The 12983-nt window shown below is 37.1% G+C and overlaps 1 protein-coding gene across 4 annotated transcripts in view; it reads right to left on the minus strand.

Moving 5' to 3' along the window:
• Window positions 1-2883: 2883 nt before the first annotated feature.
• LIN28B (lin-28 homolog B) overlaps window positions 2884-12983 on the minus strand; it is a 138354-nt gene continuing 128254 nt past the window's right edge. For all 4 annotated transcript variants that reach the window (XM_045080262.1, XM_045080264.1, XM_004753422.3 and 1 more), the window contains one exon: window positions 2884-3411. In XM_045080262.1, coding sequence (XP_044936197.1) covers window positions 3042-3411 — 370 coding nt within the window. In that variant the 3' untranslated portion in view covers window positions 2884-3041. The remainder of the gene's footprint in view (window positions 3412-12983) is intronic.

Consider the following 12983-nt stretch of genomic DNA (forward strand, 5'->3'; position numbering starts at 1 on the left):
GCTTGGCCTCAGGGCAGCACGAACACACAAATGGAGATTGGCATCCTTTATACTTTTGCCCAGCATGAATACACTCATACACCAACTTCTTCTTCTGCTACCCCTTCCTGCCCTTCACCTCTGGGCAGAGCAGCTATTTCCAAGATTGCCTCTGTGTTTTGTTTTGCTTAAGTGGAAGGGTGCCCATAAGTCTTTAAATTAAATACCTGATAACTTTAAAGAAATGGTTGGAGACTTTGCTAACTAAATGAGATGTGTCCTCATTCACAAGTGTTTGTTAGAAACATAGAGTTGTGAATTGCTATCTACAATACAGATTAAAAGGTTCTGTACCAGAGGATTATCAGCCCCTGTACGGCTGGAGCAGCACAAAGGTGAGCTATGCATCAACTATGAGGTAGCCTTTTGCTGTAAACAGAATATTTCACCCATGTAAATGGACATGTGCTCACATCAGTGATATTCACATATGCAAGAAGCTTGGGAATTTTGCTTTAGCATACTTTTCACAGGAAATAAAAATAGGAAAACAGATATCTGATATTTGGAAACTGTGATCAAACTCAGAGGTAGTTATGACTAACATCAGTTCATAATACTTATACAAAGGTCTAAGTTATTTGGTTTGTTTTGAGTAAGCAGGACTGTAGACTATTCTGAAAAGAAACAACAACATTATATGGTATGTTCCCTGAGCAAAGTTCTTTGTCCTGAGTATGTTATGTAATAGTGATAGTATTTTTATATAAAAAATAAACCCCAGCTTTTAATAATAAGATAGGTTTGGTATGTGCTCTTGGTTCAGTCTGGTAAGATGCTTAAAATGATTTTAAATTGCACCCATAAGGTCCAGTTATAAAATGCTTTTCTTTCTTTCTTTTTTTAACCAAGATCTTAGCTCTGAACTTTTTATATGTAAACAGGGAATGTCCAATTCTCAAGTCCATAACTTCCTATGTCTATAAGGTCAAGGAACTTTGGTTTGAATTTTCAAAGTGACTTATTATGTTTTGCATTTTTACCATTAAACCTGCTTATTTTGCCTGCTAAAAATTAAGCAATGCCACTTTGATTTGTCTACATAATTTAAATAAGCTTACAATCCTCACATAAGGCAAGGAAGTACTTCTCTATAGCTATTTATCACATTCAATATCGTCAAAGGTAAGCTTTGCATCACAGCACGTGGATATTCCAGAATACACCGTGGAGAGTCTCACAAACACTGTCCCAGAATTCAAGCTGATAGGTAAAGGGCTGGCGGCCCAGCCGGAGGCATTTGCTCTTGATGGGGCCTTGCTCAAACCGCAGGAACTGCCTAAGACCCTCAGGGCAGGACAAGTTGGGGAAGGAGCAGAAGCTGCTCGGCAGAATGGATCTCATTTGACTCATGCTCTTGTCTTCTTCTGATTATCTGAGCTTACACCAACAGGCTCACACACAATGTTGTCTATTGCCAATGTTAAGCATTATAACTAATCGGTACCTTCTTGGAGATGTTTCAGAAATTTACCCATAACATCTAGAACCAGGAGGACACCAACATTTTTTTAATTTTTTTAAATGACTGAAACCTAAAGGGACCAATATGAGGACTGGTCCCAGGCCAGCTGACTCACATAATTGAGGACCAACCTGAGAAGCGTCTCTATCTCCATTACTGAATGTCCACCCTGAATGCACCGTTTCGGTTACTTCAGCATGAGTAATGAAGGGAACCTCTGTCAAATTCATTTTAATGTACGAAATTCTTGTCGCTTCTGGTGGGAGAGGCCCAGCCCCTCGGCCCCAGGCCCATCACTCCAGCTGCCTGCCACCAAATGCTGCACTTTTCAATATCCTTCCCAGGGCAAACGTATTGGGCAATTATGAACACCCACTTAAATGTTCATTCTCAACCCCGGTATTTTATTCTCACCTGTGCTGTTTTGTTTTAGAAACAAGTCAGATAACTCTCTTGGGGGAGGGGGGGTAATAAAAAACAGCCACAAAAAAAAAAAAATTACACCAATGACTGGAGCTTTCCTCCAAAGTCTTCAGTAGTAAACAAGGAGACCCCTGCTCGAAGTGGTGGTTTGGACTGACTTCGTCAAGGGAAGCTGCTGTTGCCACAACCCCTTCAAAACTTCACAACACATAAAAGATTATAATGAGCTGGCATCAAAATACCACTGAAAACAATCAAGTCACTACGTTACTACATTGCCCTCCCCCTTCATTTTTCTGAATAGGCGTCTAACTCACAATCAAAATGCTTGAATTAAAAACATGGAAATATCGGCACGGAAATTACACATTCATTGTCTTTTCTGGAGCTCTGTATCCCAGATTCCAAAAAGCTTATGGCAGTCAGAGGCATGTGGAGTTAAGGTACTGCCTTCAAAGGGGGTGCGGGTAGGGAGAAAATTCTCTATAGATAACAAGAAAAAGAGACAATCCCAAACTTGGGAAAACTGATGACGTAAAACCTTTAGTACCATATGATTGGCAGCTCTGAGATCTGAAGTAGCCTTTGGTTCACACAAAAGGTAACAGTCATGTTTTTATTTTAATGTAATATAAAGGGAGTGGTATTTCAAGAAAAAAAAAAACCTCCAGGGGTTAGCTTTGAAACCATCTAAAATGCTTCCTACGGGTTTTCGATTCTCGGGGCTGTCCAATTCCGTGAGGGAGGGTGTGTGCTTCTATCTAGAGACGCACATACATAAAGACAAATCTGCTTTATATACGTGTCCACATTCCTGTATCGATGCCTCCTACACACACACACACACACACACACACACACACTCAGGCTCTCTCCCTCTCATACATGCACATACAGATATACATAGTATTTCATTCTCTGAATAACATAAAACATGACACCCTGCTCAAATGTAATTTGCTTAGAGTGATTTGTCTGTTTAAAAAAATTCACAGTTCCTCAACAGTAGTTAAAAATCCCAAGTCAGCTGCTGCTGTGAAATACTGCTCCCCTGTACTTGCATGAGGTAGACTTCCCAACCGGGGAAAGAAAATGATACACTTAGGAAGAAGCACTATGTCTTTTTCCTTTTTTGAACAGAAGGCCCCTTTTTGCTTGGTTCTTCCGGCGCTGCAGAGGACTTCGCCGAGGAAGCTTCTTGAGAGGACCTGCCTGGCCATTCTGAGATCTCGAACCTGGCCTCCTGAGGAAACGGCGGGGACGTGCAGCCGTGCCCTCCCCCCAGCTCTCGAGGAAAAGTCGAAGTGCATGGCTGTGCTTCTGCTTCCTGTCTTCCCTGAGAACTGGCGGGCGGCTGCGCCACAGTCTTGTGTGGGCAGTTGGCCACCATGTGTGCGATGCTCTGACAGTAATGGCACTTCTTTGGCTGAGGAGGTAGACTACATTCCTTAGCATGATGATCAAGGCCACCACAGTTGTAGCATCTGCAACAAGAACAGCGGAAACGTCTCAGCAGCGGGGAGCAAGTGTCATAAAATGTGTTACAGATTAAAAAAAAAACAAAACTGTCGATGAGGTCAGCCCGTTTTAATGTGCCTTCTTAATAAGTATGTAATGCTATTTAAGTATGTAATGCTGTTTTTAAAAAGGATTTTATTTATTTATCAGAAAGACAGAGAGAGAGAGAGAGACACTGCACAAGCAGGGGGAGCAGCAGGCAGAGGGAGAAGCAGGCTTCCCACCGAGCAAGGAGCCCAGTGTGGGACCCATCCCAGGACTCTGGGACCATGACCCAAGCTGAAGGCAGACGCTTAACCCAATGAGCCACCCAGGCGTCCCTGAAATGCTGTGTGCTTCCAAGACCATCTCACCAAAATGCTCTCACGAAGTTACAAAGCTATTTGTGCTAAACGCAACAGTCCATGAAAAACGAGTACTAAAACATGAAACACTAGTCACTTCCGTAGAGAAATGACTTTTTTTAAAGACTTGACAGGTTCTTTTAAGAGAACAGTGTAGTCCACTAGAGGGCAGCCAATGTTCAACAAAAAACCACCAGCTCGCTTTAAAAAGAAGCCCTTTAAAAAAACAAAGCTGTTGTGACATAGAAATACACACTGGGAATGCACTCCGCAATTGAGAAAATTATAGACCAAATTAAATTTCATTTTTTTAACAGTTCTTTGCGTGTTAACTATGTTGACTGTGGAAACCAGATGAACTGAAAGAATTTTATCAAGGGAAATTTGATATATAAGAAGTCAGATGTCTATGGTAAGTGATATCTGGAAAATTACCAAGTAATTTGAATCAGAGGAAGCTATAAAAGCTAAATTCTGGGAAGAATTTATTTTCTTTTCCCTCTGTAAGAAATTAGTTTTCCTTTCAGGTAACTTCTTTTCAATTGAAATAAACCTAAATCTACCCTTAATTAGTATTTCAATGCAGACTGGGGGCATGGCTTTGTGTGAGATGTCTGAAAATCTGACTTTGTTTCTAAAAGCTGAACAAGTAAATTAATTGGGAGATATATTTGCTCAAATTTAGTTAGATTTTCTTTGAAAATTTTACATTCAAAACAAGCGGAGAAAATAATATTGTATACTTACAAAGGTTTTTAATCTACTTGTTGACTATAGAATGTGCTTGTTTTGTCTCCAAATGAAATTTTTTAAGAGTTTTCTGTTTTAAATTTATTTCCAAATACATTTAAAATAATTCTTCGTATTAAGAATCTGTAATTCTTAATACGAAGCACAGACAAAATAATAACAAAAATTAATTGTAATTATGTATGTATGTGTGAGAGAGAGGGAGAGAACAGCAAGTTTAACAACATATACTACCATATATTTCAAAGACAAATGACTAAACTACTAACCAACCGAGCAGTATATGTAGGACAATTAGTATTCTGTTTTCTGGGTCAACGTATGAAGAGTATTTTGTTGTTATGTGTTTTGTTTAGTTTTTACCAGGCAGAAATTAGGGTACCTATGGCCTATTTCTTCAGTTACCAATATTACCTTACAGATATTAGAATAACAGATTCACAACATGGGCTTTTGTTCTTTGTAATGATTAACAAATATTTATTCCAAGGAAAAGGAATGCATCATATTTTTTAAAATTTAAGGGAAGAACTGAAAATCCACTTTTTCTGATTATTTATTATACAATTATATACCTTAATAAAATAATATTACAATCCAGATTCAACACTGTTTCAGCCATGTGTTCTAAGAGATCGTGCAAAATTCAAGAATAAAAATTACCAATGAAGGGTTGAAATTCGGGTCCCCCAAATAACACCCTCAAAAATGGCATCTTTGAAAAATATAACCATATTACTTCTCAATAATGTTTTCCCACACAGTTTTCCTCTACCATGGATTAAGTGAATTCTTAAATTAAATTTGCACATCTACAAAATGTCTCCTTTTGAATTTAATTCACTTCCTTAAGGATAACATCCACTCAGGAGCTCATTGTTGAAGAGGAGAAAATAGGTTAAAGCCTTCAGTAATAGAACAGGCTCTCCTGCGGACACATCAATTTCATCCATCACTGTGGTGTGTGCAGCGTTACCCAATGCAGGGATCCGTTCTGCCTACTCAATTTACCAAGGGCCTCATGTCAGGATTCCACTTTTACAAATGGGGCCTTCCATCGTATTCTGTATGTGCATTTACCATTACATTTGGGTTTAAAACATCATTTTAAAGGATACTGTATAATGTTTTGTTTCCTTGCATCTTGATCTACTCCATTCATTCACTTTCCTAGCTTCTCAGATATGTGTTATCATGAGGCCAGACTGTCTTCCACACTGAAAAGATTTGCATTCAGTGGATATGTGCTCAGTCTTAAAAGCAGAGGAGTGGTATTTATTCCCCTCTTCTATTTAATCATTCAGCGTCAATCACACTTACTAAGAGTGCAGATCACACCCCATTATGAAGCCCTGTCCTTCTCCAAGGACTGATACCAAAATGGAAATGTTCAGCTACCTTTCAGCCAACAAATGATACCACACCACACACCCCGTACAAGATCTACGTGGTACTTGTTTCAGTGTCCACACCTCTCCCAATCAGCTGGCTTTTGTTAATTTGAATGAATCTTAACATCTGATGTGAGCATAAAAATGGCATGTGTGCCCTTGTATAGTTACATGCTTAAGAAATATAAGGACCCAGACTCACAAGCAAAAGACTACACATGAAAAAAACCATAATCATACTTCATTATACATTCCTATACCCAACAATAAAAAGTAAAATCATACATAGTATTTTATAAAACGATGAACCAATAGCACAAAGGATATTTTACCTATTGAACATAAAGTAAAATAAAAATGTTTAGATTAGTCTCAGAACTTAATAAGTTCTTTGTAAAATTATAAATACTTTAATTCTAATGAGTTAGCACATTCTACAGATATTACTTCTTATTTAAGATGCTTTTGAAGATGGAAAATAACAATAAAAATGGAGCCTATTTTTTAAAAAATTATCAAAATAAGATGAACATTTTTAAATGAAACAATGCCAACAATAGATATAGTAGGATAGAAGCATCCAAAATAGCAAAATAAATAAAAGCAAATATTTAGGGCTTGAGAACTATATAATTATGTTATGAAATAAGTAATTAGGGGAGGTCTTAACAAACTAAGCCCAAACAATGACATTACTTAATAAGTTAATCAAACATATGCAAAGTTCTGAGGATTCCAAAACAAAAATGAAAATTCTCATCCTGAAATCAGAATTCAGATCTGCTATGACCCTTTGAAAAATTCTCATTTTTGAGGTCCAAGCTGCAGAACAACTAATTTATGTTTTCAAATGATAATAGTAACAAGGATTAGAACTGAGCTCAATTGAAAACCACTAGGTTAGAATACGGATGTTAATTTTTTAAATGATACCTCAATGATTTAGATGAAATAATTAATCAATTGTATGTTCTGCCTGGATCTCAAAAGTGATAATAACTTGGGGAGAGGGATGATACTTCATGGAGAGCCAGCTTTCCCTATCTAAAAGTGTAATGGGAATAGCAGAAGATAGGCACTTCTAAGTATTTGGAAGTGTTAACTTTGTAAGCATTTATATGGAAAATTAAATCTACATTCTGGGGGGCTTGAAGGGGCATTAAGGACAAAGATACAGAGATCTGGAAGCGTCTCAAGAACAAACAAATACTGAGACAACAGTGAGTCCAGTAGTATCGAGGAGAGAAAATGGAAAAGAGGACATATAAATCCAGGGAAAAGAAAGATGTGAAAAACAATCCATAAAGTTTCCAAGCGGGAGGACAGAAAAGTCACAGATTGGAAAGAATTCCGGAAACCAATTTGGAGAAAGAATAACTGACTCTTGGAAGAGATTGTTTATCAATCTTCATACAGTCCAACTAAAATCCGGAAATGATACTAACGACATTCATGACTACAGTTTTTTCATTTTATTTTTAAAGATTTATTTATTTTAGAGCGAGGGTGTGAGAGAGGGCGAGTGGGACCGCGGAAGGAGGAGAGAATCCTTAAGCAGACTCCCTGATGAATGCAGAGCCCCAAGGGGGCCCGATCTTATGACCCTCGGATCATGACCTGAGCCAAAACCAGGAATCGGATGCTTAACCGACGGAGCCACCCAGGCCCTCCAGTGTAGTTTTGGATTTTAATATGACTGACACTTGTTATCTAATTCAATTGTCTGCCAATCAACCCAGCCACCTGGGAGTGTGAGATGCCAGTGTGGGAGTGGGAGGAGGTGGATGGCAGAAATGCTATCAAAGAACCTAAGAGAGCTAAAGAAAAGGAACAGATCCAGAGAAGCTTTTGATGGAAGCAATTTGCCCACCCCGTACCTCCTGAGGGTCACAGATTCTTCCAGAAGGCCCCATTTCCTTTTGATAGTGTCCATACATTCTAAATTTACACCTGGGTATAGTTTATTCACTTCACAGGATCTGCCCCCACATACCAAGAGGAGAGTTAGAAAACTTGGACAAATCCAGAGTTGGAAAAGCCTTTCAATAATGCACACATTTTCAGATCTCTATCAAAGCAACCTATTCTTTACATGAATCTGTTCCTTGTATCTCATTCTTCTTATATCATCTCTTGAAACTGTAAGCCAACTCAGCAATAAACATTTTAGTAAGATTAATTTTTATATATTTTTCTTAAGTACGGTGGTAAAAACATTGAGTTTTTAAAAATACTGGCTAGTGGTGATTTATGACTTAAAAAGTTGGGGCTCCTGGAGGGCTTAGTCATTAAGTGTCTGCCTTTGGCTCAGGTCATGATCCCAGGGTCCTGGGACTGAGTCTGGCCAGGGTTCCCTGCTCAGTGGGAAGCCTGCTTCTCCCTCTCTGACTTCCTATGCTTGTGTTCCCTCTTGTGCTGCGTCTCTCTCTGTCAAATAAATATATAAAATATTTTTTAAAAAAAGTTTCTTATGGAACAAATACATATTTAACACCAAAAAAAAGTATGTGTATCTGTATGAAGCCAGTATCCCCCTAAATTACCTTAACTCATGTGAAAAATAAAATGAGTTATAGAGTAGGGCTGAACATATTGTTAGCAGAATTAAAATAATAATAGAAATAATAAGAAGTTGGGATGCCTGGGTGGCTCAGTTGGTTGAGCAGCTGCCTTCTGCTCAGGTCATGATCCCAGCGTCCTGGGATCGAGTCCCACATCGGGCTCCTTGCTCGGCAGGGAGTCTGCTTCTCCCTCTGCGTCTGCCTGTGTTCACTCTCTCTCCCTCTCTCTCTCTCTGACAAATAAATAAAATCTCACAAAAAAAAGAAATAATAAGAAGTTTAATTTATTAAAAGCTTACTATGTTCCAGACACTGTATAGAAGGTTTCTAATGTGTTATATAATTTACTTTTCCCCACCAAACCCTATATAGTAGGTACTATAACATCTCCTTTGTGTTGATGAAACAACTAAAACTTGAGTTTACAAAGAAGGAAATTTTAATTGAAAATAATTTCCCCTGCATTTTCTTTAAAGATTTTTTTTTTTTTTTTTTTTTTTTTTTGGACAGTAGGCAGAGAGGCAAGCAGAGAGAGGGGGCAGCAGGCTTCCTGCTGAGCAGAGAGCCCAATGCGGGATCATGACCTTGAGCCTAAGGCAGAGGCTTTAACCCACTGGCCATCCAGGCACCCTTTCCTTGAATTTTCATTATATGAAAAATTATACCTAACAATAGATGTAAATTTTATTACATGTAAGTCTAAAAAATAGAGTCTTAAATTTAAAACAGCAACACACACATACAGATTTGCAACAGATTATTTCCCAAGATGTGGCTCACTGCTGAGGAGGAGATGAGTGTCTCTCACTGAATGATCCCATCTATGCCATGAAGGTTGGGACTAATCTAGTACAGAGTTTTCAATGCCAATGCCCAGTTTTATTTCTATTCCTCTTGTACCATAGGTGGAAAATTTTTGTCTAAAAATTAGTAAATAATTTTCCCATTTTCCTTAATCATATATGTTTAAGTCTGTAAGTCAGAACTGCAGGATGACATGTTATAATCAGAGCTATCAAACTAGCTCAATAAAATGCCAGTCAAAATAAAGAACTCTGACATTTTAGTTAGCCCATGAAGACATATTATGATGTGAATGATTTATTTAGGCCTTGAAATAAATACTACAATGAGATTCTACTGGTTGGAGTGAATGTAAATTGAGATGCCATGTTTTCCAGGGCGATTTGACAGTATATTTAAAAATATTATATGGCACATATATTTTAAAAATAAAATAAAATAAGTATTATATAGTACATATATTTTAAAAATAAAATAAGTATTATATAGTACATATATTTTAAAAATAAAAATATGGTACATACTCTCCCACCCAACAACACCAACTCCAAAAATCTGCCTGTAGAGATACACTATTACATTAGAAATAGTGTTGCCCGTATCAGTAAAAAATAGAAAAATCGAATGACAATAGTAATACTAACAATAATAATAAATGCTTGTGATCAAAATTGGATGATCTGCTCCAGAACTGACGTTCTTCACCACTGAGCTACAAATGTGTGGAAATGAGAGCCCACGTATATCAAGAAACGCTGCAGATATTGAAAGAAATGAAGTAAAAGAACAGTTTTTTAGATCTGTATGTATCCAAACGAAAAGATCTCCAAAATAAATTAAGTAAAAAAGGCAAACCACAGGATAACACATATAGTATAATACTAACTTATGTTTCAAAAACTGTATATGCTTCTAGGTAATAGTACGCATTTTTTCAAATGATGGAAAACCCCTGGCAGGATAAGCGGTAAACTCAAAGGGGTTACATCTGAGGGGAAGAGAGGTATAACGTGAAGGAGGACTTTCATGTTTACTCTCTAATTTTTGTAGAGTTTCCTTTTTATTTATTTTTTATTATTTATGTCTTTATTTTTATTTTTAGAGAGAGAAAGGGAGTATGCGTGGTGGCGAGGGACAGAAGGAGAGGGATAAGGAGAATCTTAAGTAGGCTCCATGCCCAGTGGGAAGCCTGACACGGGGCTCGATCTCACAACCCTGACATCATGCCCTGTGCCCATACCAAGAATCTGACGCTTCACTGACTGAGCCACCCAGGCATCCTGAGTTTCTTTTTTAAATAACAGGTAAGAATTTATATGTTGTTCGTGTAATTAGAAAAAGAGCAATTCAATAGCTCCACCTCCATTTTGAAATTCAACCATTATTACTGTTTGTCACTGGATGGTGAACTTGTAGACCAGCAGTTCTAGAAACATCTTGAAAGCTTTTAAAAAATACTTATACCGAGATGCTACTCCACACCAATTAAATTAAAATTTAGAAGATGGAGGCCCACGTCTGAATACTTTTTGAAAACTTCCCCAGTGGTAGTGAGCAGCTTCTTAGCACTGACAACCGTACAAGGAGGTCACTCATAATCCCAACCATTATGGAATGTGGTTCAAAAAAGAATTTCAAACCTGGTGATTCACAGACCTGTACCCCTGGGGATAAAAATATATGTTTATAAAAAATAAAAAATTAAAAAAAAAAAAAAAAGAATTTCAACTGTTTCAACAGATCACGGATGCCTCAGAAAGGAGGAAGGAAGGAAAGGAAGAAAGAAAAAAGTGTGTATGTATTTTATTTCCTTACTGGGAATGAAAAATGATTCCCTAAAATCTCCAGTTGTGGGAACACAAAAGCCCATCACCTTTTACCATCACTGATCCCTGCTAATTGTGGAAGTAAACCAGTGCAAAGAACTACTGCGTTTAGCTTTAGATGTAGTTTCTCTGCTTCTGAGACCATTATTCAATTCTGAATTCATCAGCCAAGGACGGATTCAATGTGTAAGAACCCATGTCATCAAATAGGTGATAATTTACAGCTCTTCATCAATTGCTACTTTCTCTTAACTTTACAATCATTACCAATTAACATTTATTGATTTCCTATAATAACTCAAGTCTCTATCTTCTGTTGCTTGCATCTAAAATAATTCTCAAAAGCATATAAATTTAGTATAGATAAGACTCCTGCAAACATTTCTATGACCAAGTTTTGTTGGCTATTACATAAAATTACTTCCTTATGAATATAAATATAAAACCAAGATCTTTGCTTTTTATAAAAATCTATTAGCCATGGCATTTTTAAAAGCTCAAATATTTAAACTGCATTTCACCTGAAAGAGTGCATGGATAAAGTAACTACTGCTCACTCTGTCTTCCTCAGAGAAAGGGAAAGTACAGAATAGATGGTTGAAAGAAAACTGGCTTAGTTAGGCTATCTTCAGGGTAGGTTTTCAATATAGTTTTTTAAAAAGCAAAATTCAGTTAGTATAATTGCCATTCAGTTCTTTCTGGTGCAAAATTAATGGCAGATGTCTGGATGGCTCTGTATTGTCTAGTTCTAGTCAGAGTAAGGGTCAGTCTGTTGTGGCAATGAACTAATGTGAATTCTAAACTCGAAAACTGCTGGTAGTGTAGGGGCACCTGGCTGGCTCAGTCGGAAGAGCATGTGACTCTTGATCTAGGGGTTGTAGGTTGGAGTCCTAAGTTGCGTGTAGAGATTACTACAAAAAATAAGTAAACTTAAAAAAAAATTGTTGGCAGTGCAAATAAACACTCTAGGTCTCCTCCAAACTTTAGTGTTCAGACCATTTAACTAAACTGATCTGGGGTATGCACTGAGTTCAGAGGGTATTTTTTACTTACCAACTATTGTTCTATCCTCTTTCATCATCTGGTTCTATGATGGGAAGTTGTCTACATACCTTGTATCAGTGAATTCAAATGCTTCTAATACCCATGTAATCATTGTCATAAATTGAAAGGAAAAACAAAAAAAGCACTTAAGAATATCTACTATGTGCAGGGAGAAAATTATCTGAAAAATAATGTTAAAAAGAAAATCCATACTAAAGGATCCAATTTTCCAGAATGAAAAGGAGATCAATTTCCCAGGGCAACCGATTAATTAAAAAAAAAAAAATCAACATAAGAAATATTTTATTTATATTTCAGAGCACTAGGGGTAAGATTATAAAAATTTTTCAGAAAATTGTATCAACAGTAATGAACATTCAATGATATTTAGATGTCTTACAACTAAGACTGGAAACAAGAAGAAAATTTAAAAATGCCCTTAGCATTTTGGAGAAAATTATTTCCAACATAGTAAAAAATATAAGTACAACTTGGCAGTAGACAGTAATGGAATGTATGTAAATAGAGAGCTGAATGGTAAGACTTATGTATTTACATATTTTATGTTCCTTAATGTCTTCTGACTGCTTTCCGAACCATCTTATGTTTATTAGTTTTGGGACAGTCTCTCTGATAAATGCCATGGCCTGTCATCTGTATCATAATGCCAGCCAAAAATGCACCAAAGTATCTTGAAAACCAGCTAAAATATTGTAATAGTTCTATTTGCAAACCTTTCATCATCTTATGATAACAAAACGGGAAGATGGAAAATGTGGGGGGGGCAGGCATGTAACGAACGGCAGTGCTGGGTTTCC

This window comes from Mustela putorius, unplaced genomic scaffold (genome assembly GCF_011764305.1).
Source record: "Mustela putorius furo isolate JIRA1106 unplaced genomic scaffold, ASM1176430v1.1 tig00000450_pilon_pilon_pilon, whole genome shotgun sequence".
NCBI lineage: Eukaryota > Metazoa > Chordata > Mammalia > Carnivora > Mustelidae > Mustela > Mustela putorius.